This window comes from Cnephaeus nilssonii, assembly GCF_951640355.1.
Source record: "Cnephaeus nilssonii genome assembly, chromosome: 4".
Lineage (NCBI taxonomy): Eukaryota > Metazoa > Chordata > Mammalia > Chiroptera > Vespertilionidae > Cnephaeus > Cnephaeus nilssonii.
In genome coordinates this window covers 62,545,415-62,571,934 of record NC_137075.1, presented here as the reverse complement: position 1 = coordinate 62,571,934, position 26,520 = coordinate 62,545,415, and the positions used below count along the sequence as shown (strand labels likewise).

Genomic DNA, 26,520 nt, shown 5'->3' with positions numbered 1-26,520 from the left:
CTCCCACCCCACCCCATAGACACACACCCACCTGAGCTTGGCCCGCCATCTCAATGCCAGCATCGAGGAATTCATCGAAATCGTCACTGAACTTCCCGGAGGCCGCAGCCAGCTCCCCGCTCTGCCCGCGGGTGGCATGGACCACTTCCCCAGCAGACTGGTTCAGGTCGGCTGCTGCTTGGTTCAGTTCGCTCTGGGCTTCCTGGAACGGCTTCGTGCTTGGAGGTAACTGTGGGGAACAAAAGGCACAGCTGTGAGAAGTTCACTTTGCATGAGAGGGATGGAGGAAGGGACTGAGGACGAAGACAGATTCTCCAGGGATGCGTTTTGAGTCACTGAGACTGAAGGCTCTGTGCGGCCTGAGCTCATGTTAAATTTGACCTTCAACATATATGCACTCATTCACCCATTTACATTTACTGAATACCTATTCAGTGCTAGACACTGTGGTTCTAAAAATAGTAAGACAGCTATCCTCAGGGGCGACGGTCTCCGAAGTGGCACAGTCAGGACTCACACCTGGGCAATCTGCCTCCAGGACTCTGAAGCACAACTCTGTGTTGTCTCTCTTAGGTGGAAGCTCTCAAACTTTTGGCTCTCTAGAACTAAAACACTGATGCCAGTTACCTTCCAATCCTATTCTTCCAAACTAACAGCCATCCATTTTTATGAGTGGCCTTTGCTCATAATATAGCTTGGCTATAGAACAGAATCGTCACCAGCAGAACTATGACTGTATATGAAAAGTTGCAGAGACAGAGAGAGAGGCTAGACTTGCACACCTTGCACTGCTTGCACACCTGGCCCATGCCGGGCACCAGACAGAAAAGAAACAAAGATAAACAGGAACAAGCCTCCCAGAAGGAGGCTCACAGAACAGGGAAGGGAACAGGTCCCAGGTGAAACCCCTCACACTACCTCCTTTACTGAATCTTGGACACACGTCCCTCCATTGCCTGATCGTTATCGTCCCAGATGCCCTGATAAGAAGTCAGATGATCACCTACTCCCCTCTTTCCTGTCTCACGGGGATGACCCAAGAGCAAATGGCAAATGTGTTCCAAGAAAAAGTGAACTTTAAAAGCTCCACCTGAAACTTCACTGAGCAGGCAGCCAAACTAGGAAAAGGCAGATGGGCAGGAATAACAGCCTCCTAAAGGAGAGGTTGGCTCTCCGAGGCCCCCTGGAGGAGAGAAGACCCCACGCACACCCGCAGTGAGCGCCATTCCCCGAGCCCCTTCCCAACCCCAAACCTCTCACCGAGTCCACAAGTAGCTTCTTGCTGGACTCCCCGATGCTCTTCAAGGCCACGTCCACATCCTTCTGCCCGGGGAGGCAATTCACGCAGTTATTCAGGGAGTGCGAGACGGCTTTGGCCACCTGCATACACGGAAGGGGAAAAGCTCTGTAAGAAAGCAGCTTTCCGCACATTTTTGCACGTGTTGGGACTGAGCAGTGACAGTATGCAGAGCTGAAAAAAGATGGGGCAATGGTCCACCAGCATCTTCCTGACACTGTTTACCCTTAAATCTCCTCCTCTGGCCTCTCGCTGCGGTAAATATCCTGTCTTGGCAAAGGGTCTGACACACTGAGACAGTACACCCTGCCTTTCCCCAAAGCCAGGCTACGTCGTGACTGCGATTCAAACTCAGAGCTTGCCAATATCATGTCAGGTTCTAAACAAAGATGTCTAACACCAAGAGAAACAGAAAGAGCTCCCCTGTTGCGAGCCCTGCAGAGATCACGGAGGTGGAAGCAGGCCTTGAGTTCTCTGGATCACAGTTAAGGGGGCTGTGGTTGATTTCTGCTCAGCAACCCTCTGAGTCATCAGCCCCAAGCCTCAGTGCCCAAGGGCAGGGAGACGGCTCCGAGCACTTCCAGACCCACCAGGAGGTGCCCACAGGATGCCTTTCAGGCATGTGTGAGGGCTCCCTGTTTGTACTCTTCGGTATCCTCAGTTAAAGGGCAGGATCTTAAGTGTGGGTTATGTCAATCCCTTTAATCTAAAGCATCTTCTTCCTAGTGACTGGTGCAGAACTTCGCCCAGATGGTCTCTAGCCAACTAGGTGCATCAGGTAGTTGAAGACTCCTCCTAAGAGGCAGTAGAGAGTCAGAGTTTAAAACTCTGAGTGGTCAGACCAAGTCCATCTACCTTATCTCCCAGGAAGAGGAATACCCTTGAGCATATGTAGGCCTAAAGCAAACAGGTAGTGTCCTGACTCCTAAAGCTCCAAGGGCAGATTTCATCGAAGTAAAAGTCCCCCATACTCTCTGTTGACACATTATGTTGGCTACTAGGCAAGACTTATTAAAGTAGGTATTAAGGCCTGGCTGGTGTGGCTCAGTGGTTGAGCATCGACCTATGAATCAGGAGGTCAGGGTTTGATTCCTGGTCAGGGCACATGTCCGGGTTTCAGGCTCGATACCCAGTACGGGGTGTGCAGGAGGCAGACAATGATTCTCTCTCATCACTGATATTTCTATCTCCCTCTCCCTCTCTCTGAAATCAATAAAAAAATACTAATTTTTTTTTCAAAAGTAAGTATTATGTAGGTAAGGGCGGCATTGTTATGGCACTTTGGAAGGCCCTGAAAACACCCACTCAGTGTTCACACCAGAAGAAGAATGCCCAGGAGGGAGCCCGCTAACACGCCCACTTTAGTGATGACCACCATTCCGGGCCTCACCTGGGCCAGCCTCTGCTGACTCTCCGCGTCTCCAGGAGCAATCAGGGCCTGCTTGGCTTCTTGGATGAGCATGGCCGAGCCCTCCATCACATCGCGAGCAGAATCTAACATGGCGTGCGCAGCTGCGGGGTCACTCGTCGATGCAGCCACTCCACGGGCAGCCTGGGCCAGCGTCTTCAGCGCTTGGGCCGTCTCTCTAGCTGCCACCCCTGTGGATAAAAGCCATCTAAAGTCATACGTGGGAGTAAACCTCTAGACTGGAGCTTCCTAGAAAGAAGAGTGTCTGGCACACCTGAGCTCCAGATTCCTTATTATAAAATTTGAATTGCTGTGCTTCTCAAAGAAGTCGCCCACACCACTGGCTCTGGACCAACCCAAGAGAGACATTCTAACAAATGCCATGCTGAAAACTATTTCCCTCTGGTTCCCCTCACCCCCACTGCCCCACTGCTCCTAGACCTAGAACACCGAGTGCATGGGATCACACACAGGTGACTCATTCTTTCTTCTCAATTGTTTTGATTGGGGCATATGCTTATCTATATATATAAAACCCTAATATGCAAATAGACCAAACGGTGGAACAACTGGACAACCGAACAACCAGTGCTATGATGTACGCTGACCACCAGGGGGCGCGTGCGGAACATGGCGGGTGTCAGCAGCAGGTGGCAGAGCGCAGAACATGGTGGGCATCGGCCGTGGCAAGATAGTGGAGCAGGTGAGCAGGAGTGCCAGACCAAGGTGGGGTGCCAGTTGCTGTCATCATTGGGATGAGCCTCTGGTGGTTACTGAAAATTTTTTGCTCCTGCACGCGGCAGTCCTGCCCAGTGCTTGCATCTGCTGCTGGCGCCAGCCCCTCTTGCACCCACTGCCAGCGCCGGAGGTACCGCTCACACCCGTTGCCAGCACCCGGTGTCAGTCCTGATTGCTCAGCGCTGTCAGCAGGTGCGAGCAGCAGCTGCCTGAGGGCTTCTTCACCTACCCCTGCTCCTGAGGGGTGATCGGGGCAGCAGCCGCCACTCACACCTGCTGCTGGCGCTGGCTCCAATCACTCCATGCCTTCAGCGGTTTGTGAGCGGGGCTGGCGCCGTAAGCGCATAGGAGCGGTGGTGGCGGGAGCAAGGCTGCCAGCAGACCTGGGACTAGGGGCCGCAGCAGGAGGGGCAGGGTGTGTGTGTGGAGGATGGGCCAAGACCTGCCCCTGTGCCCACCACAGCCTCACAGTCCACAATTCCTTTCAAGGTGCACTGGGCCCTTAGTATACACTCTGTGGGCAGCTCAGTGACTTTCTACTTGTGTGTCCATCTATATATATCTGTCCTCCAGATGGAGACATAGAACATTCGCATCACTCGTGCCCATTCCCAGTCAATGTCCTCTCACAGCAGAGGTCATCGCTATTCTAGTTTCTATCACTTTTGACTAGTTTTACCTGTTCTTAAACTCCATGTTGATGAAACCACACAGTATGTATCCTTTTATATCTGGCTTCTTTCTCTGATCATAATGCTGTGAGATTCACCCATAGCCATTCATTCGTTTTCTTGATGTATAGTATTCCATTATATGAATACATCAACATCTGTTTATGCATTCTACTGCTGATGAACATTTGGATTGTTTCCTGTTTGGGCTACTATAAATAAAGCTACCAAGAAAGTTCTTGTACATGCATTTAGGTTGACATATGGAATAGTTTTTTAAAGATATAAACGTAGGAACATAATTGCTGGGTCACAGAGTAAGTGTAAATTTAGCTTTAGAGGTACTACAAAACTTTTTTTCAGAATGTTTTTACCATGTTGCACTCCACCAGCAGTGTATGAGAGTTCCATCCTACATCCTAGCTGAAACTTGCTACTGTCAGATTTTTTATTTTAGCCATTCTGGTGGGTGTGCAGGTGCCTCTCACTGGGGGTTAATTTTTATAGCTCTAGTGAGTAATGAGATGGAGCACTTTCTCACTTAATGGCCATTGGGATCTCCTCTTTTGTGAGAGGCCTGTTCACCTTTCAATTCACTCCTAAAGATGTTGGGATTTGGTGATAAACTACGAGTATAAACTGGTCCTTAAAAACTCTGGCGCCACCTCCTGCGGAATGAACATGAGCTTTCCTACACGGCACCTAGTCCTTGGCAACCCAAGAAGAGGATGCAGGCTGGAAATGCCAGAGCACGTGACAAAGAGACCTGAGAATCCCGAGAGCTACAGAAGAGCCGACCGTAGAGCTCATCTCTGAACCGTCTCACAGACGAGGCCCAGCGCTTGTCCATGAACACGCTTTTAGAGGCAGCACCAGAGCCAGACCTGAGGTTTTCTAACTTGTGGGTCAGACTCTCTGCACAGTGCTCTCTGGGATAGAGAACAACGAGGGATCTTGTTAAAGCATATAACATCTCGCCGAAACCGGTTTGGCTCAGTGGATAGAGTGTCGCCCTGCGGACTGAAGGGTCCCAGGTTCGATTCCAGTCAAGGGCATGTACCTTGGTTGCGGGCACATCCCCAGTAGGGGGTGTGCAAGAGGCAGCTGGTCGATGTTTCTCTATCATCGATGTTTCTAACTCTCTATCCCTCTCTCTTCCTCTCTGTAATCAAATCAATAAAAAATAAAAAAAATAAAAAAAAAGCATATAACATCTGCATGAAAAATACGCAAATGATTTTTTTCTAAAGGCTTCGGCTGGACGGTCTCTGGGGGCCACGGAGTGTGGCCTTCACCAGCCATTGCTTTGGCTGAATCGACAGACACAGCAGGCGGTCCTCTTCTTGCTGAGGATGATGAGGGCCCGTAATACAATGAAGAGTGCAAAAGGCCCAGCTCCATAAAACAAGACAACTTTACAGCACTGCAGACTTGCTGAGCTGTAAATGTTTAGTAAGCCACACAGCTGGGGCATAACTCTACAACTTAATCAAGGCAGGTTACAAAACCGCAGTCTACCGCTTCTCACACGGCACTTCCGCGTGCAACATGCAGAATCAAAGATTTTGAACAAAGTGCTTTTTGAGGCAGATGAGAAGGCCAGGAGAGAAAACACAAAGATAATAAAGCGAAGGTGGCGGAGAGAAGCAAGCTGCGTAAAACAGTTCAGCTCTGGCACAGGGCGGAAGGATGTCCCTGTGGAGAAGGGCTGCAGATGAGGTTTGGTTAAGACCTCATCTAGCTCTGGCTCTGCTGCTCGTTAGCTGGGCGGCCTAGACTGTTGCCTTTTCCCTCGGTTTCCCACAAGTTTTAGGGGAGGCTGAGATCACAGCTCTGACTGTTGAAAATCATAGCCTGTGGCTTTCAGATCCCTCCTCTTTGTCATATGAACTCCTGAATCCATTTCTATTAGAGTCGTATACGACTTTGGAAGAATAAAAACGTTTATCATACACAATTAGGAAAGGCATGTTTATGCAAAAGTCTTTTACTGAAACAAGACAATTTTTTTAAAAGGCAGAAACCAGAAGAACGGAGTTCTGCAAGACTCAAGGCCTGCAAGTTCTCCCCACGTCCCCGCCCTGCCCCTCCCGCTGCAAGCTTGTCCATCCACGTGTTTTCTACCAAGGACTCAGCATGAAATCTCAGGGCACATCCCGGGTCCTCTTTGGAGGGATCAGGTTTCCCAGAAAGAGGAAGCCACACCATCAAAAGGATGGAACAAGGCCGCCAGAGGCTGGGGCGCCCAGGGAACTTCTCAGGCTGTACATGGCAGAATTCACAGCAGCATCCTCCACGGTAAGGAAGAGAATCATCAGAGCTGGGCCTCAAGCAAACACCACCCTCCAAGTGAAACTGTTCCGTAGTCACCGTGCCAGAGCTGCCGGTGGGAAACAGGAACGCTGACCACTGTTTCAAACCCACAATCCTTTGAAGACACACATCACTTCCCCAGAATTCTTGCCTCCTGGGTCTTAAATAATATTCGGTAATAGAGTCTTAAGAAGCCACATCGTGATATAAAAGATAGTGGAATTTTTTGTAGTTATTCTTGATCGGAATTCATGTAGATTGTGTGTAGACAGCATTAGACCACATAGCAAACTCACCAGGTCAAAACCAAGCATGACAGATTTTTAAATCTGCCCCAAGGGATGTGGAAAGGCACCTGTCTATGTAATTGTATCCAGCTGATCAGAAATACATTTGGAATACTGCACTGGCCAAACAAACGCACGTCTGCGTTAGAATCCAGCCCTGTGGCAGCTTATGTAACTTCTGAGTCCCACACACCTTCACCGCGGCCCAGGGAACCGCGGCCCAGGGAGAGGCTGCCATTTGCGCTCTCTCCTTGCTTCCCACCCATTCTTTAACTTTCCTGCCTTCAACAGGGAGAGCAGGGCCCTGTTTTTCCTAAAGCCAGTGGGTGTTCCTTAAGTCTCTCGTAGGTAACTGTCTGGGCAGCAACTACCTTTCTAGCTCTAGAGACATCCCTCTCTCCGAGTTTCCTCTCTCCAAGGCTGCATGTTCTCATTTCTTATGAAGGTTTCTATTGCTCGGCCTTGTTCAATATATTTGAGCTCCTCACGGTTCCATCTGATAAACTTTTCTCACCCTACCACTCCCCCCAGACAAATGTATCTCCACCGTTTCAATCATTATAATTTTATTAAACATTAACAAACCTTCCTCTCTAGCCCAGATTTCTCTACCGAGTCCAGAGGCAAATATCTAGATGCCTAATGGGTACTTGTACTTGCAGGCACTTCAAACGGAAAGCATTTAAGGTGAACCTGGCATCTAGCATGCCCGCCAATGGTCCTGCATTTCCATCACAGGGATTCCAACATCTCCTAATTCAACTATCAGGCTGTGGTACAAGCTGTCCTTCCTTATTCCCATCCTGCCACTCCTAGCCAGTCACCAACTCTCAGGTCTCTCTTTAATCCACCTCTTCCCCTTCACTGCCATCCCTCATGCGGATGCATGCAACAGCCTTCTCACTGGTCTCCCTACCTCCAACTTTGTTTCCCTCCAACTTATTTGCCCACAAGAGGAAGAGCAACTTCTATAAAAGGCAATGTAAACTGGATCCATGGGGAAAAGCTCTTTAATGTTTTCACGTGCTCTTAGGTTAAATTTCAAATTACTTAAATTGGCATAGGAGGCCTTCAGGATTGGATCCCCAGTCTAACTTTCCAGCCTTATCCTCTCACACCTCCCCTCCTTGCCTTTTGCTAGACCCTTTCTCAGTTCATTTGGTCAGCCTTCCTTTCTCTTACCTTTGGGACATCATAGGTGCTGCTCCCACTGCCAAAATGAATGGTGCTACTTTTAGGTGGTTTTTCAGACACCAGCTAGACAGTCTGTCATCCTGAATGTTATCAGTGTCAGATGATGTAAGGTGTAAAGCAGTCTTTGCTCCATTAACAATGCATTTCATCATCCAGACAAAATCTGGCAAGGTTTCAGGAAAGTTTAGAAATTCTTGAAACTTACACCTCTCCTATGCCCTATGCTTTTAAGAATTTATATATACTTTTTCCTTCTTCTTGAATGCTTAATGAGCCCTAAACAATCCTTAAAACCCCAGGTGTCAATTCTACTCTGAAAATGTTCCTTACCCTTCCATTAACAGAACTGTACATTCTTTTTCTTTCTTTTTTTTTGCAGGTATTATATTATCCTATGCCATAACTCTTACTGTGCTCTTACTTTCAAAGCAATAAATATACATAGCTATTTTAAAAATGAAAGAGGATTTTGCTTATAGTAATGGTAGAATAACTTATTGCAGATGAACCCTCTCTCAGAAAAACCACTAGAAACACTGGGAAAATATACAAAAACATCTGTTTGAAGGCATTGCAAAGACACCAAGGCATGAGCTTTACCTTGATGAGTAAACAAAGAATGTAAGCACAGAGGAGTGAGTACAGTGTTGCATTTGCCCTTGAGGCATTTTTAAATGTGTAAACTATTGTCCGGAAGCTGAGAAGCTGAGCAGAACTTCCTGAAATCCCATGGGTCTGGGAAGATAAAAAAGGACAGTTCTGAGCCCAAGAAACAGCGATGACCTGGTAAATACCACAGATGTTTGGGTGGGAGGCACAAAGGAAGCCCTCCTAAAAGGAAAATGGGAAATAGACTGCACCATCTCCAATCAGTTAAGTCCCTCCTCACATTACGGCGATCTGCCCCTATCTTAACCACATGCTGGGAGCAAAAAATAATCCTCTGTAGGGAAAGAAACACAAGCTGGAGCCTCAAATTATCTCTCCAATGTAAATACCAATGATTAGCATTAAATAAAAAAATATATAAGAAACACCAGGAAATAAAGACCAATGGCTGAAAACAAAGAGGAGAGAAAACCCAGACAATACAAACAGGTCCATATGTGATTCTGATATTGGAATTATTGGAACTGGACATTTAATAACTGCAATAAAGATGTTGAAGAAATACGATGATAAGATAGAGAGTTCCAGCAGGGAAATGGAAACAATAAGAAAACAATCAAATGGCTATAATAATACTGAAAAATATGATATTTAAAATAAAAAACTACATAGAAGGGAATGAAAGCAGAATAGACACAACTAAAGAGAAGAATCATGAGCTGCAGATAAATCAAAAGAAAAAAATCGAGAATGAAGCATAAAGAAGAAAAAGTGTACCCTGGCTGGATGACTCAGTTGGAGCATTGTCCTGTACACCAAAAGGTTACAGGTTCTATTTTCAGTCAGAGCACCTGCCTAGGTTGTGGGTTCGATACCGGTCAGGGCACATATGGGAGGCAACCAATCAATGTTTCTCTCTCACATCAGTGTGTGTGTGTCCCTTCCTTCCTCTCTAAAATAAATAAAACATATCGTCAGGGGAGGATTAAAAACAATAATAAGCAAAATTATGGCAAATATAGAAAAGAGCATAGAAGACACACAAAACAGTGAAAATGACTAACTTAAGTGGTAACTGAACTCTACAAAGAAGACAAAAAAAGTGGGGGGGCGGGCGGAAGCAATATTTGAAGAGACAATGGTTGAAAGTTTGAAAAAAAAACACAAAAAACCTTTGGTAAGATAACAAATTCCAGTTTTAAGGAGTACTACAACCCAAAGCAGGATAAATATGCAAGAAAATTCCTCTGGGGACATTGCTTGAAAATCAAAGGCTGAGAAAATTCAAAAAGCAAATAGAGGGGAAAAATAAAATCACATTACCTTTAGAAGAGTAAACTGACAGCTGACTTCACAAGAGAAATAAAGGAAGCCAGAAGACAATGGAATAACATCTTCAAAGGCTGGAAGAAAATAACTGCCAACCTAAAATTTTATAATAATTGAAATTATCCACCAAAATTAAAGGCTAAACAAAGGCATTTTTAGCAAAATAAAAAATGAAGGAACTAGTGATAGTAGACTCAGACTAAAGGGAATAATGAAGGAAGTCTTCAGGCAGAATGGAAATAATATCAGGTAAAAGAACACGGAGATGCAAGAAGGAATGAAGAACAATGGAGATAAACATGGGAGTGAATCGATCTATACCAGTGGTCGGCAAACTGCGGCTCGCGAGCCACATGCGGCTCTTTGGCCCCTTGAGTGTGGCTCTTCCACAAAATACCATGGCCTGGGTGAGTCTATTTTGAATAAGTGGCATTAGAAGAAGTTTAAGTTTAAAAAATTTGGCTCAAAAGAAATTTCAATCGTTGTACTGTTGATATTTTGCTCTGTTGACTAATGAGTTTGCCGACCACTGATCTATACCTACTGCATGAAGCAATATTGAGATTGAATTGAGGAGATTAAAATGTATGTAGAATTAAAACACACAGCAATGAATGAGTTGGAAAAAATGTAAATATAAGTGTCCCAAGATTCTTGCACTGTCCAGGAAGAGGTAAACATGGTAAATTATATTAGACTTTAAAAAATTGTAATACTTAATGAATGTACAACTAACAAGTTAATCAAAGGAAGAGAACTAGAATTGAACAAATACATATAAATCTGAAAGAAAGCAAGAAAGGGGAGAAAAAGGAACCTAGAACAGCTAGGACATAAAAAAAAGTAGTAAGACAATAGAATCAAACTCCAATATTATCAGTAATTACAGTATATGTAAATAGATCAAATATCCCAATTGGAGAGAAAAAGATTGTCACACAAAGAACTTCTCCCTCCACCAAAGAGCAGCTACATGATACTGGCAGGATACACATCCTATATAATAAAAGCTTAGGTGGCGTTGTGCAATGCCCTCACATGACAAGATGGCCACCGCAACGTCATCACAAGATGGCTGCCACAAGATGGCCGCATGCACAGCAGAGGCAGGGCCTGGCGGCTGCTCCACGCAGTAAGGCCTGGGGGTCCTGCAGCTCTGCTGGCAGGGGAACAGTTAGGAGGCGATCAGGCCGGGAGGTAGAAGTGGCTAGGGGCAATCAGACAGGCAGGCAGTCAGGCAGGTGAGCAGTGCAGGCCGGGTTGAGGGACACCCCCCCTGCATGAATTTCGTGCACCAGGCCTCTAGTTAAATATAAGCACACAGAAAAGTTCAAAGCAAAAGGATGGGAAAGGATGGATCATACACAATATAATGAAAACAAAAGCTTCTATGCAGAAAACTATATAACAGTACTGAGAGAAAGGAAAATCTAAATAAATAGAAGAACATAACCTAGTCACAGATCAGAATACTGTGATAAAAAGTCAATAATGTGAAGATGTCATTTACCCCAAAATTGATTCATGTAACTTCAATTAAAAAAAACACAGGGTATTTGTGGGTGGGTGGATAGAAACTGACAGGCTGATTCTAGAATTGATGTGGAACTATGAAGGGCCAAGAATAGTCAATACTAACTTGAGGAAGAACAACAGTGTTGGAAGACTTACATTATTAGATATTAACACTCAGTATGTATATAAAACTGTAGTAATTAGAAAAGTGTGATACTAAGAACAGGCAATTAAAGCAATGGAAAAGAAACAAAGCATCAGAGACTGACTTGTACATATATGTGCTCATTTAATTTATAATGAAGTGGCACTAAAGACTACTGGGTTTCAAAAAGTAGTGCTGGGTCAAATGCATAAGCATGTGGGAAAAAAAAACTAAAGTAGGACCCTATTTGCACGTCTACAAAACTCAATTCCAGATAGACTACACTTCTAAATGTAAAAAGTAGAACAGTAAAACTTCTAGACTGTAACAGAGGAGAATATCTTCATGATTTTGGAGAGGCACAATTTTAAAATGGACATAAAAAGTACTAACCATAAAGGAAAAGAAGTGTAAATTGGACTATTATAAAATTTAGATTTTGTTTTTCAACAAATACCTTTAAGAGAGTGAAAAGGTAAGCCACAAGATACAAGAAATATACCTAAGCCACATGGAATTCATACAAACAAATAAGAAAAGGATAGAAAATTCAAATTTTTAAAAATGTACAAAAGACATGAACAGGCATTTCACAAAAGAAGATACCCAAATGGCCAATGAAAAGGCCCTCAATTGCATTGTTCCTCAGGGAAATGCAAATTCAAACCACAATGTGCCACTGCTCCACACTCAACAGAATGGCCATGGCTGACAATACCAAGTGGTGACAAGGCTACAGGACAACTGGATCCTTCGATACTGCTGGAAGGAGCATAGCTGAATAGTTGCACAGCCCATGACCCAGCAATGCCACTGAGATGTGAAAATGTTCCATTACTTGCTCTTGATGGTGGCTTGGTGGTGCATTATATTTGTGATAACTCATGAAGGTATACATTTAGTATGTATGCTCTCTTCTGGACGTATATTTACTTCAGTAGTAATGTATATTTCAAACAAACAAAAAAAGTCAAGCAGTACCACTGCATAACAAAAGCAATAATCCATACCCACTCCTCCCCCTGATTCCTACTCCTAGAGCCACTCAGTTCTTTATGCTTTCTTCTGATTAATGTCATATTTTCAAGCAATGGGCTTACATTGAAACTTCGTGTTTCCATTTCAGATAGGTTTAGATGTCCTCCTGATTCTACTTCTGACTACACAAACATTTTCTTTCTTTTACAACCTGGAGTTTTTCCTAAAGTTGATCATTACACAATCTGTTCCTTACAGTGTACTGCTGCTGTCTCCAGTACTCAAACCATCCCTCACCCTGCAGACCTTTCGGCTTTTATTTATTTGGCTCTTTCAGTTATTACTTATCTATCTCCTTCCATCTTTGAAAATTTCATTGATATCTTATTTGTTGTAATCTCCTCTTTTATTCTCTTTGACCTCCCCCCCCCCCCTTTCTTTAGTGGGATTTCAAGAGTCATGTACAGGTAGTCCCAGAAGTTTATAATTACTGTTTGCTTATAGTCTAACTAGAGGACCAGTGCATGACATTCGTGCACTGGAGGGGGGGGTCCCTCAGCCCAGTCTGTGCCCTCTCGCAGTCTGGGAGCCCTCAGGGGGTGTCCAACTGACAGCTTAGGGCTGCGGGCCTAAGCCAGCAGTTGGATATCCTTAGCACTGCCGCGAAGGCGGGAGAGGCTCCTGCCACTGCCCCTTTGCTCACCAGTCGTGAGCCTGGCTTGTGGCTGAGCCGCATTCCCCCTGTGGGAGTGCACTGACCACCAGGGGGCAGCTCCTGAGTTGAGCATCTGCCCCCTGGTGGTCAGTGCGCGTCATAGCGACTGGTTGTTCTGTCGTTCGGTCAATTTGCATATTACCCTTTTATTATATAGGATAGGGGTGTGACCTACTAATAGTCTTTTTGGAGGGGTCATATTTTATTAGGTCTTTGTGTGCAGAGCATTAACCCAAGTAATAAGCATGTGGAAAGTGCTTGAAAATGGTGTTGAATTGCTAAAAAAACAAAAGTCAGATTCACCGTCAAGTCAATGAATTCCCACCCGGCGGTCTGCCGCTGGCCCCATGGCATCAGGATTGGTGTGAGTCTCACCTGTGTAGTGCTCATTGCCTTGAGCAGCACAGGTCAGGAGCTGCGCCATGGAGGAGCCCACTGCTTTAGATGTACTTCCCAGGTCCTGAGCACATTTTTCCAGCTGCAAGAATATTCAAGCGGGGAGAGAACTTAGAAGAAAAAACATACCCAGTGAAGTCTTAGCATAAAACTAATGCAGACCAAACTCAGGGCCTTAGCTCTTTCCCAATAAATGCACCAGTGGCGCAAAGAAGTGGGGTGATGCGGGGGGGGGGGGGGCGGGGGGGAGGAGAACCCTGCTCCCCTGCTCCAAGCGTGAACTATGAGGGATTAGGTAAGTTACTGAACCTCTCCAAGCCTCAGCTTCTTAAGATGGCAATACTTAGTTCAGAAGGCTTGCAGAGAATTAATGTACATACTCAACAAATGGTAGCTATTAGTATTATGCCTTTAGAGCTAATTTAGAAAGTCTACAACAAATCCTTAGTGAGAATTAATTATCCCTTGGCAGGAAGTGGGCAGACATCCAGCAGTACCACCTTCCTGGCCTGTGGGACCATTAACATTGTTCAACTTGATCATTATACTTTGAGGAGCTCTAACCAGAAGGAAATGCAATAGAAATGGAGGCTTGGAGTGGTAAATGAGATTATGAAAATGGGCAAAGTGCTTGCTTCCCATGAACAGCATGTCATCTTGCTTTGTAAACGGAATAAATAATTCAGAGAACAAAGTCAGTGGAGGCCTAGAGTCTGGATAATTACTTGATTGCTAGATGAGGACAACGTTTTGGAAGAGAACTTCTAGGTGTACTGCAAGGGTGCAGAAAGGCATCAGAGAACTGGTGCATTTCTAATCCCGCAGGTTTTGCAAGAGAGGCAGGCTCTTCAGATAAAAAATAGAGCCTGGTCCATTACAGCCAACAGTATGTTATAACACAGTACACACACTTTTTAAGGGCAAACAATTTCCTTAAAATTTACATGGTGTTTCTTACACGCTAACTGACCAGTTATTTTATGTGAAGGCAGAATTCACGTCACGCAAGCCTCTCCTGGTCTCCCTGAACCTCAGAAGTTTGCAAAAGGCGAGACCTGGACCACACTGCAAAACTGCTGGCCCCAGAGCCAAGCCTGCCTTCACCATTAGCTGGGTGACTTCAGTTAAGTGACTTAACCCGAGTTTCCTAGTCTTTACAATTAGGGTTAGCCTGATTGAACAAATATTTTCTGAGTGCTTCTTATGTTCTAGACATTGCTATATGGTAAAGTAAGTGTTCCTGAAGTCCCATATATTCTAAAAGTCTTTAGTTCAACCAAAGAGAAGCAGTAGTTTTAAGAGATCACTCCCAACATGAGCAACTACAAGCTTTAATTCATACATTTATTCTGCCAATAACTAGACAAAACAGTGAACACATCTACACCTGTTTTCTCAGTTGTTAAGATGGGGTTAACAAAACTTGTTCATTAAGGTTGCTGTCAGGACAAATTTTATTTGTATGTGTATACAGTGCTTAATAAATGGTGGCATTTTATTAGTGATGTTCAGTAATGTGTAAAGGAGGTGCATATAAAGGAGGAAGATTGATAAACTTTAACCAAGAAAACCCTGACATAAGCATCAGGAGGTAGCCTAATATGAAAACTGCTAAGTAAATGTTTTGGGTTTTTTTTTAATGTGATTGTTGGAAGTATCTCCTGTACTTATCTTTATAAACTCATTGCCACTCATTTCCTAGATAAAATACCTGAGAGACGAGACTTAATAGCGAGTTGATGATACAAGCTGCATCTATTTTAAAAAATAATTTTATTTTATTTTTATTGTTGGCATTATTATAGATGTCCCCCAACTCCTAGTTCCAAACCTAGCTAGTCAGCTGCACTGGCCCTCTTAGAAAAAGCCACAGGATGAGAACGCTGGCCTCCAGCACTGGCATGTGTCTTGTGTATGAAGGAGAGGGGTGACTCTAACACACCGGTTCATGCCCAGCCAGACCCGAGGAGATGCTCACAGCACCAGCAGCAGGGCCCTCGGGCAATCCCTACCATAATGCAGTTCTAAAGCAATGTGGCTGTTCTGAGGCTTTGCATTCAAAATGTTGGATGCTGGGGCACACCAACCCCCAAATAAAAACCGCTTCACACGAATAGAACAGAAGGCAGACCCCAGCCCACCTTACCGTCTCGCCAGGAAGCGGCTTCAGCTGGCTCTCCGCGGCTGCCATCTTCGCATCCTGCAGCTCATTCTTCAGGGTCTGCACGGTGCTCAGAGCGGAGTCGATTTCCATAGGGCCGCAGGCTTCGTGGGCCTGTCGACAGAGTTGGGAACACGTGTACCCAGTTGGCTTGGAAAAAGTGTTCCCCGTATTTTGCAACATATGATGTGCCTTCTGGACGTACCCCCAGTTAATGTCCTACTCCAGCAATAGGAGGCAGGGCAGGAAGCATTTCCAGAGAGGGCAAAGCTCATCGGCAGTCAGAACCTTAGTCCTAACTTCCTCAAATAATAAGTTATGTCTGTCTCACAACTGGATAGACTTCAAGTCTCCTGGAAGCTGTTTTTATCTGAAATGCATTTGCTTCTCAGACTAAGAGGACCCTTATTCACTGTGTCTGGGTTCTGGAGATAGGGCACCTAGCGCAGCAGGTGTACACAGAGAGGCTCGGAAGCATGTGGTGAGCACTTAAATGAATGAAGGAAAGAAGAAATGAATGAATGAACCCAGGACCTGGGGCCAAAGCTTTATCAACCTCACTGATTCTCTTTATAAATTTCTAGATTATAAACTATTATCCTTTCATACCGAAGACTATGAAAGATTTCTTTTCCTTAGTAATTTGTTTTAAGAAAATTTTATTCTCGCCCTAGCCGGCTTGGCTCAGTGGATAGAGCGTCAACCTGTGGACTGAAGGGTCTCAGGTTCGACTCTGGCCAAGGGCACATGCCTGGGTTGCGGGCTCGATCCCCAGTAGGGGTGTGCAGGAGGCAGCCGATCAATGATTCTCTCTCATCATTGATGTTTCTATCTCTCTCTCTCCTTCTCTCTTCCTCTCTGAAATCAATAAAAAAATATATTAAAAAAGAAAATTTTATTCTCTTGATCATTTAAAATATTGGTCTCCAAAGGTGTTGATCACCCCCATACACATATCTTAATCAATTATATACATGTATAATTATGGAACAGTGTATTAAATACTGGTAAATCGTAATTTCTTTCCTTTTTAAGTAGTTAACAACAGCAGCAATAAACACTAATTAATTTCTATGTGCCGGTATTCCACAGTGAGGAAACTGGGGCAGAGAGATTCATTAACTTGCATAGGTCACAAAATTAGTCAACGGCAAGGCCAGAGTTTGAACGCAGGTAGTCTAACTCTGGAGTTGATATTCCTCACCCTTACACTAAGTAAAACAATACTTGAGCCGTGGATGGTGTTTCTAAACGGTTAGAGCATTGGCTCTCGCACCGAAGGGTTGCAGGTTCGATTCCTGGTCAAGGGCATGTACCTGAGTTGCAGGTTTGTTCCCCAGCCCCAGTCAGGGCCCATGTAGGAGGCAACCAATTGATGTGTCTATTACATATTCCTCCCTCTCTCTCTCTCTCTCATTTCCCTCCCTCCCTTCCCCTCTATCTAAAAAGGCAATGGAAAATACCCTCCAGTGAGGATTAACAAGGACAAAAATACTTGAAAGCTTTCAGTGTCTTCCTGCACTCAGTGGGCCGTCTTGCTTGAGCCCACGGGGAGGCTGACCGCTCTAGAGCAGTAGTTTGAGGTGTCCGTGTGTCTACGACTCACTGAAGAAAGCCCTTCAAACTCAGATGTTCAGGCTCTATGCCCAGAGATTCTGATTCAGCTACAGAGGCCAGGCCCAGGAATCTGCATTCTAAGTGCCCCAGCTGACCCTAGTACACATGGTCTCTGGACCCCTCCTTGAGAAACAGCTCAAAGTACTTCACTTGGATATAATCTAAATCTCTGGGTAGTTTTCTTTGGTGATGCAGTACACTGTTCATATTAATTCAAATCAGCTCCCATCCTTCTTCCCTTGCTCAGGGATGAGGCTATTTGTTTCTATACAGGGATTGTTACAGCGGGGATAAATGAATTCACGCCAGAACATCTTGCTAATGCTACATCAAACAGTGTAGTAATGAGGCCTCTTGTAATTAAAAGTTCCAGAGACAGAAACTCATTAATCCCTGAATTCTATTCAATTGAGGACCTTATTAAGGGGAATGCTTCCATTTAAGATGTGAAAAACTTTCAGAGCAAAAAGATAGTATTAATGTCTTCCCCGCACCCCCCCCCCAAAAAAAAAAATTAAATTTGCTGCCTAAATAATTTGTTATAGTTCACAAGATGATAGGGGGAAGATGTGATCATTCTGGCCCACAATTTACCTAGCATCAAGAAACTGATGACTACCAGTCTCTCCTAAGACTCTGAAAACAGACCACTGTCCAGGGTATGTATGGGAGGAGGGGAAGTGTGCAACCTAAAATAGTTCAACAAAAGTCATCTGTAGCCAGAAGGTGAACAACAACTCTAGGAGACCGTGGCTAAAAGTGGTAAAAGCCAATGTACATGGAGGGCATCTTTAATGGTCATGCAAATGAATGGACAAGAAATATGCCCAGCAGTGCTCAGGCCCTGGGGCGCACCCAGGTTTCACAAGCAGGAAGGAATTCAAAGCGCCATTCCCAACGAGCTAACCGAGCTAACCGCTGTGACAAGGGGTCCACTTGCCTTCTGCGAGGCAGTCCGCAGCTCCGCCAAGCTGGTGGCGAGATTCTTGGCGCACTGGCTCAGCTGCATGGCGGCAGCCTGGTCGCTCACCGTGGGCACTGCGGCTTTGGCGGAGGACACCATCTTGCTTCCAGGCTGTAGAGAGAGGGGCAGAACGTAAGGCAGCTCCTGGAAAGTAAGGGAGTTGACCCCAACAGCAAGGCCACCATATCAGCCAGAACTTACTTTCCCTAAAACAAGGGATATTAGAGCCATATACACTCCCCCTGAAAATTCCCACCCCAAATCAGATACTAGGGCAGTACTTTCTAGGAATGTAAAAAATAAAAATAAAAATGGATGTGTCATTGGGGAAAGGGTAAAATTTGGATAGTGACTTGAAATTCTCATTTAAAACAGATTTCAAAGAGAGTTTCTTATTAAATATGATTCTTTGTGTTTCTCAGAATAGCTCTTTAACTGAAATATATCCAAAGATTATCTTTAAAAAATATAGGCAGACAGCCTGGCCAGTGTGGCTCTGTGGTTGAGCGTTAACCCATGCACCAGGAAGTCACTGGTTCGATTCCCTGTCAGGGCATATGCCCAGTTTGGGGCTTGATCCCTAGTGGGGGGCGTGCAGGAGGCAGCCAATCAATGTTTCTCTCTATCCCTTCCTTTCTCTTTCAAATCAATAAAAACACATTTTTTTAAAAAAAAAGCTTTAGTCACAAAAATTGTAAAATGTCTAAAAATAAAGGCAGACAAAAATGAAACAAATAAAATGACCTATTTTATTTCTCACTACTCAGGATAATTTCATCATGCATGAAATGTCTGTGCTCATGTACATATATTTTCAAGAGTAAGCTCATACTATTTATTCTATTTTCAAACTCCTAGTTTTACATATTCTATTTTTTTATTAATCCTCACCTGAGGATATTTTTTCCATTGATTTTTAGAGAGGGTAAAAGAGGGAAGTAAGGGGAAGGAGGGAGAGAGAGAAACATTGATGTGAGAGACATCAATTGGCTGCCTCCTACATGAGCCCTGACCAGGGCCAAGGATTGAACCTGTAAACCCAGGTATGTGCCCTTAACCGGGTATTGAACCCGTGACCCTCTAGTATACAGGCCAATGCTCTAATCACTAAGTAAGGCTGGCCAGGGACATATTCTATCTTTTAAATAGCTAATACTATTACATTGTATATATCTGTTAATATTTCTTAATCCTGTATTGTTGGGCATATTTTCATTTTTCCAATATAATAAACAATGGTATGATAAACACCTTTGTAGCTATCATTTTGTACATGGTCATAATTTTTTGTATAAACTTTTAAAAGTAGAATTTCTGGAACAAAGAGTATACACACTTTTAAGGGTTTTAATACACAGGCTATACAAATGTTCTTAGTAAAGTTGTAACAAAGCTAATTGCCAAATCATAAATATTAATATTCACAGAATTCATGCCCTGGCTGGGTGGCTTAGTTAGTTGGAGCATCGTCCTGTACACCAAAAGATTGCAGGTGTGATTCCCAGTCAGGGCACATACGTAGGTTTCGGGTTAGATCCCCAGTTAGGACATGTACGGGAGGCAACCGATCTATGTTTCTGTTTCTCTCTGTCTCTCCCTTCCGCTCTCTAAAATCAATAAACATATCCATGGGTGAGGATTTTTAAAAAGTTACAAAACAAAGAAAAGAATTCATGAGAATTTAAGAAATACCAGCATGAATATTCAAAAAACATGAATAAATAATGTCACATAATAAAACAAATAACTGAAACATGAAAAACGTGTAACATTTTGAAAAACAAGGAAATGCAAAATCAACCAATAAGAGCTTTACCAAGCAAATTGGCAAAAATATTTTTTTTAAATGCCTGATTCCCCAACTTGAAGAAGATGTATCAAAAGGTGTGCTCCATACACTGCTAGTTGTAACTCTGGATTCATTCAGCCTTCGGGAAGGGCATTTCACAGCATGTATGAAGAAAGTTAAAAATGTAAAAACTCTGGCCTGCCAACTCCATTTCTATTTACTTCTAACTCTGCCTTAGTCTTATAAAGATCTGATGGGTCAACGATAACAAAATTTAAACGGAAAAGGAAGGGCAGGACAGAGTGGACCCTGGAACACGCACACAGGCTCTGTCACAGCCTCTACAGTCCTGCCAGCAGGGGAGGCGACACACCAGCTCCAGGCCCTCTAACCACCTGAACGAAAAGAGAAACACCTACCTGTCTGAGCTACAATTCTCAGTGTCCCAATAATAAAAACAAGCCGACTGTAATCCTATTTCTAGAATTTACCCCAAGGAAATAATTTAAGGGGGGCAAAGGTCTAGAACACACATGAAGACTTTCATTCTATCCCTATCACGGGTTATTTATGAAGGCAAATAATGGAAAACAACCTATTTGTTCAATGACAGGACAACAGCTAAACATGGAGTATTGCCAGATGATAGAATGTTATTCAAAATCATAAATGCTCATAATATACTTGTTAACATGAACAACACAGTCTATATGTGATGAATTCCAATTAAAATATATACATGCATATGCATGTGTGTGTATGTAGTCAAAATGAGAAGAAATACATTGCACTTTTTATCTTCTATCTGTATGTGGGATCTATGACACTTGAAAAATGAACCAAACGTATGTAGCCATGAGTTCTGTAACTATAGGTTCAACTAGACAGGGCCAAGGTAGAGAACTGCCTAATCAGATGAACTCTTCATGGGATACAGGTAGACAGAAAGAGCTGAGAGATCTGAATACAAGAAGTATGTGAAAAGGGAGTTTCCCCACAACTTCATGTTCTCATTTTATTTAACTTTCCTTAAACTAAATCCACCCCTCACCCACAAAGACTGACAGTACTTATTCATTCTACAATTGCCATAGGAGACCAGCATGCCTTTGAAGAAGATCCACTCCCCATTCCTGGTCTCCTTGGCCATGAATAATAGCATTAGACATTCTGGAAACTAGAAAACCTCAAGCAATGCCCAGGACTAGGCTGTTAATCAAACCTGCAACTTATTACATGCTTTCTCTCATAGAAGAGAAATAAAGTGATACTCCTGAGAAAAATGGATTACGTGCCATCTCCTGGGGCAATTTCCCTGCATATAAGCATTTTGCTTTGCCAAGCTGAATCTACCTCTCCTGAGACTGCAAATATGAGGAGGAAGCCTTCAAGGTCTGCTTACTGCAAAGACTTCGCTGTGGCTGTGGAATTCCTTATCCCTCTCCTGAAGGATAAAAGACACCTCCTACCCGCCCCCCCCTCCCGGGGAGGGGGGGCGGTATCTGAGTACAACCCAGGTGAGTGCATCTGTGTTACCTGGAGAAAGTTCTGGCTGGAGATGATGAGAGCCAGCTGGGCACTGAGGTCTTCTGCTTGGGCTTGGCTCCCTCTCACCCCCTGGACCAGCTGAGGGATGTGATCAGCCACCGCCTAGAGGAAGCAGGAAAAGGAAAACTGAGCTACCTAGCATGGGGAATTCCAAAACAGGGCAGACAATGACCCAAGTGATAAATGTTTTTTGGATGTGTTGTCACTCCTGGGAGATGCCTGCCCCAGACCTTGGGTTTACACAGCACCTTTAGCCAGCTGGGTCCTTACCAACACTGAATCCTAACACAGAAGCTCTGGGTACCCTTCCCCCACACATGTTCTATCTACCCGGAGGTCCCAAAGGTCCCTGAATGTTCAGCACAAGACGATTCTACATAATGAGGCCATGAGGCTGTAAAAGAATGCCCGGTTCCCATGCACACTCCCCTGGCTCACTAGGGCTGGAAACCTCAGAGAATCTATACAATTCACTGGTGGGTACACGCAGATCACAGGGTCCCAGGAGCAGAAGCAGTGAGAGAAGCGCTGAACTATCAGCATATTTCAGTGCTTCTATTTTTTTTTCTTTTTTTTGTGTGTGTACAGATGTAGTTTTATTGTAACAAAGCAGCTCGTACACTTTTAACGTTTAAAACTGGACATCATCCTTCCTTTCCAGTGAAACAAAAAGAAAATTTAAAAATAAACAGGAACAAAATTACAATAGAGAAATGTCAATTCCGAATAAGATCCTACATGTTCTGCTGATTCTCCCATCGAGTGGCAGGGCTCAAGTCATCATTAGGAGAGAATTTTATTTTAAAAGTGTCACCTTAGACTGCAAGGATTTCCGTTAAACATCACAATTAAACATGCCAAAGGAGAAGTCACATTGTCAAAATGCCCACTTAACCCACCCAAACATCTCAAACCCACCCGTTGGTGACCTTCTATAACCCCTGACACCTTTTTTAAAGTTTTTTTTTCTTTTTTTAAACAAGAGAAAGTAGACAGATACATGTTGGTAACTGTCCATATTCACATAGAGACACAGTGTACTCTCTGAGCCCAATCTACAGAGAAAGGAGGGGAAAAGCTAGAATTCTATGCACTACTACACAGGGGCCTTGCGACCTCCAGCTCCCAGCAGAGCTAAGGGAGCAGAAGGTTTTTCTTTTTTCCCACAGAGCACGGTGGCGTTGATTCCATAAAGTTTTTCTTGAGACAGGAAGGGATAAAAATGAATTTGGACCAGAAAGGAGCAAAGACTCTTTCCCCACTGTATTCTGCTCAAGGTACATCCCCCCCAAATAAGGTGAGAACCATGGTATAAAGGAGAGACAAGAGACCTTAAAAACAGGGCTTCTGCTTGGGCTTGGCTCCCTCTCACCCCCGGACCAGCTGAGGGATGTGATCTTCTGCTTGGGCTTGGGGGGGGGGGGGTGGCGGGGAGGAAAGAAAGATAAAACAAAAAACAAAACTGCAACTTGCTCCCAGGGACTGGAGAAAATTCAAAAAGGTTGGAATCCATCAGTGTTCATTAGTCGTCTTCTCCTTCATCTTCCTCTCCTTCCCCTTCATCATCATCTTCGTCTTCTTCACCTTCATCCTCATCCCCTTCTTCATCAATATCTTTCAACCCTTCCTCTTCTTCATCATCATCGTCATCTTCTTCTCCTTCCCCTTCTTCATCAACCATGTCAGGAACCAAGTAGTACTGTAATGGACTTGGCCAAATGCCACCTTTGATGACTAAGTCATCTGCACCTGCATCAGAATGGTCAGTAAACCAGGTAAAGACGCTTTCTGGTTCCTCATGCTGTCTCTTCCTGCTGGCTTTATTCTGTGTTTGACTTGAACGTTTGGTCAAATCCTTTCCAGATTTCCCTTTGATTTCAGTGGACTTTGAAAATGGATCACCACTCTCAGATGAAACTCTTTGGAGAGAACTTTATTTTCGAAGTAAGGATTTTCATCAAAATAAAAATATATTCTGTAACCTGATTCAATATCTTCAAATTCTGTCACTTCAACTCTTGTCAAATAATGCAGCGCCTCTTCATCCTCTTCCCCAAGTAGTGCAGACACTTGTGGATGGTTGACAAATGTTGTTACCCCAAAATTTAGGATTTTGGTGATCAATTCTGACCTCATCTGAAAAATGGTTGGTGGGGTTTGTTTTATTTCTGTTCTACTTTCAAAATCTCCTCACTGGCTTGTTCAGTAAGTCTGTATATTTCATTTTCTACTTCATCAATATGTTCAATAGCTTCTTGCTATTCTTTTTCTCCCTTTGGCAAGTCCTGAGGGGTTGGCTTCTTCTCCGGCTTGGGGGCTGGAGGCAGTTTCGGTTTCTTCGTTTGAGGTGGGCACGAGGACTGGCATTTGGGGCTCAGTGCTTCTATTTCTTACTTTGCAGGTAAACATCTATCGATCAGCTTTCCTGTCGCCACGGCTCCTCTTCCCCTGGTCTAAGTAGCTCTCTCATTTCTCAAACTGGAAAACCCAACGCCCAGGGCAGAGGAGGGAGGAGCAGCAGCCCTGGGGTGAGACCATCTCCCACAGTGACGTGCCTTTTATCCTGCGTCCCCCCATTCCCCTCTGCCCACGCCCATCTGACAACAGGCCCTGCGGTCACGGCACAGTGGCTCACTGCTGGGGAAGGGCCCAAGTGCATCCCACTCGGGTGACATGCCTTCCTTCAGGTGCCTGCTCCAGGAGGATTCAAAAATGCCCCCATGAGACTTTTCTCCGGGCCTCCCCAGGACCGCTGGCACGCCATTTGGTCCACTCTCCCCTCCCCGCTGATAAACAGCAATGCTCTCCTTTCCTGAGGGTGATACCCACAGGCTGAGGAATTCAGTCTCTTCCCAAAAAGTGGAGGAGGGGGCTCACCCTGGAGTATTTCCCTGGACACAAGCAGCACGTGCTCCCTGAGAAGGGGAAATGCCATTTTCCAGCCCTGCTGGCTGCTGAATCGAGGCCATAACAGCAAACAAACTCCCCTCCTGCAGGAGCCCGGCTCTCAGAAAAAAAACCCGCTTTGGGTACACGGTCTGGCAGATGGGCTACTGCACCCTGAGGTTTTTCTAGGAGAGCACACGGATCCTCGACGGGGCCTGACCTCGGAGAACTCAGGCTGCGAGGGCTTGGGCCCTGCCCTGGGTGGTTCCCTTCGGAAGTAAAGCCATTTCTGAGGTAGAAGTGGCAGCATCCCTTACAAGTGATGGTTTCACAGAGGCGATGTGGAGAAAGGAGAGAGGGCCGTTAGCTCTCAGTCCCCAAGCACCATCACTATGCCTCCACCAGCCCACTGCTAACAGGAAGTTCCACACTTCAGCCAGACACATTGTTTGCACATGGGTGAGAGCTATGAAATCAGATTTTGTGTCCGGCACCATTCAGGGGTCTCCTCGGAGAGTCAGTGCCCTGGGCCCTCAGAGAAGGCAACAGGGGTGTCACTGTGCCCTCTCTAGTACAGCGGCTTCCATGCTCCATCAAGGCCCAGGTGTCAGAAGAACTGACAGACAACAGCACCAGAGCACCCCAGCACGGAGGCCAGACGGGATGAAGTAAACCCTGGAGGTGCCATCCGTGCAAAACAGGAAATCAACTTCTAGGGTTAGTGGGGCTAATGGGAAGGCCCACCCCTCCAAGGGGGAAAGGCATTCTGGAAATTCAACCCTCCGTTACTATTTCAGGGTCCGAAAATGGCCTCACTGTTGATCCTCCTTAATTCGGGCTCTCAGAAAGAAAGAAAAGAATCCAGACAAAGGAAAGGCAATGCTGGAAAAAACATACTCTCCCCTCACACAGGCCATCCACTTAGACAAAAACCAGACGTGCGTGTGTGTGTGTGTGAACACCTGGAACAGGGGAGCCGGAACAAACTGGATTAGGGGCCTGGATGATCAGACTTAACTACATTGCCAGGGCACTTGGTGTTCTAATGCTGTCAGCGTTTTGTCCAGCAGACCTGGCTCCCCGGCAGCCGAGACCTCACCTTGCAGCTCTGCACCAGCTGCTGCTGGGCCGCAGGGTTCTTGTTGGACACGGCTGCGTTCTGGGAGGCAGCGATGGTCTGCGTGGCCGCGGCCGCAGCCTGCTTTGCTGCAACCTGGGGAGGAGCGGGAGAGGAGGTGAGCCAGGGTTTGAATGTGCCAGCCCACACCCATGCACACTTATGTCCTGTCCCTGGACCGCTGCACATGTATGAAAAGGAACTCCAGGCAGGGACTCCGTCTTTTAAATATATCAATGACCCTGACTTAAGGGTGCTGCTATCTGCTTTTGGTTTACGTTCCCTGGGACAAGGGATCAAGGCAAGCACCCTTGAAAGCTCAGGCTGCACTGTTCACTTGTCTTTCTCAGAAACACAAGGGACATGATGACAAAGATAAGCAGCACCAAGTCTTCATGCTTTGGGCGGGGTGGGGAGGGGTGGACTTCCTCCTCCAACAGCACGGGCTGCTCCCTGGGCCAAGCACCAACCTGGTGCTTGTGGCTGTCCTCTCGTGGCCATGGGAAGCCTTGGTCCAGCAGACCCAGACCTTCCCGGCGACCACGTGCCTGTGCTTACGCTTCCCCTTCCTTCCAGGGACAAGCAGGCCGGTTTCCTCCTGGAACCCAGCGGACTACACACGGGGGGATTACCCACTAGGATGGCAGGTCCTTCGCCTCCAACCTCCCAAATCTTAATGTAAGAATCTCCCTTATACATTTGTGAGAGAGATTTTCCAGCAAAGTTTTTGCACATTACTATTTTATTTCTTTTAGAATAAATATATGTTCTGGGGGGAAAAAAGGACAAATATTTCTTATTATTCCTTCCCATACCTTTCTAACCAAGCCTGATCCCCATCTC

At 45.0% G+C, this 26,520-nt stretch overlaps 1 protein-coding gene and 1 pseudogene across 2 annotated transcripts in view; both read right to left on the bottom strand.

Annotated features, from left to right (window-relative positions):
* The window catches only part of TLN2 (talin 2), a 410,048-nt gene that overhangs the window by 101,522 nt on the left and 282,006 nt on the right, over positions 1–26,520 (bottom strand). The window contains 8 exon segments of the mRNA XM_079767908.1: positions 32–229; positions 1,261–1,380; positions 2,688–2,896; positions 13,575–13,677; positions 15,742–15,870; positions 18,314–18,448; positions 21,663–21,776; positions 25,660–25,773. Coding sequence (XP_079624034.1) covers positions 32–229; positions 1,261–1,380; positions 2,688–2,896; positions 13,575–13,677; positions 15,742–15,870; positions 18,314–18,448; positions 21,663–21,776; positions 25,660–25,773 — 1,122 coding nt within the window.
* On the bottom strand, positions 23,109–24,349 carry LOC307097557 (protein SET-like; annotated as a pseudogene). Its single transcript has 2 exons — positions 24,310–24,349; positions 23,109–24,063 (listed from the first exon to the last, which is right to left on the bottom strand). The product of its transcript is annotated as a protein SET-like (transcript).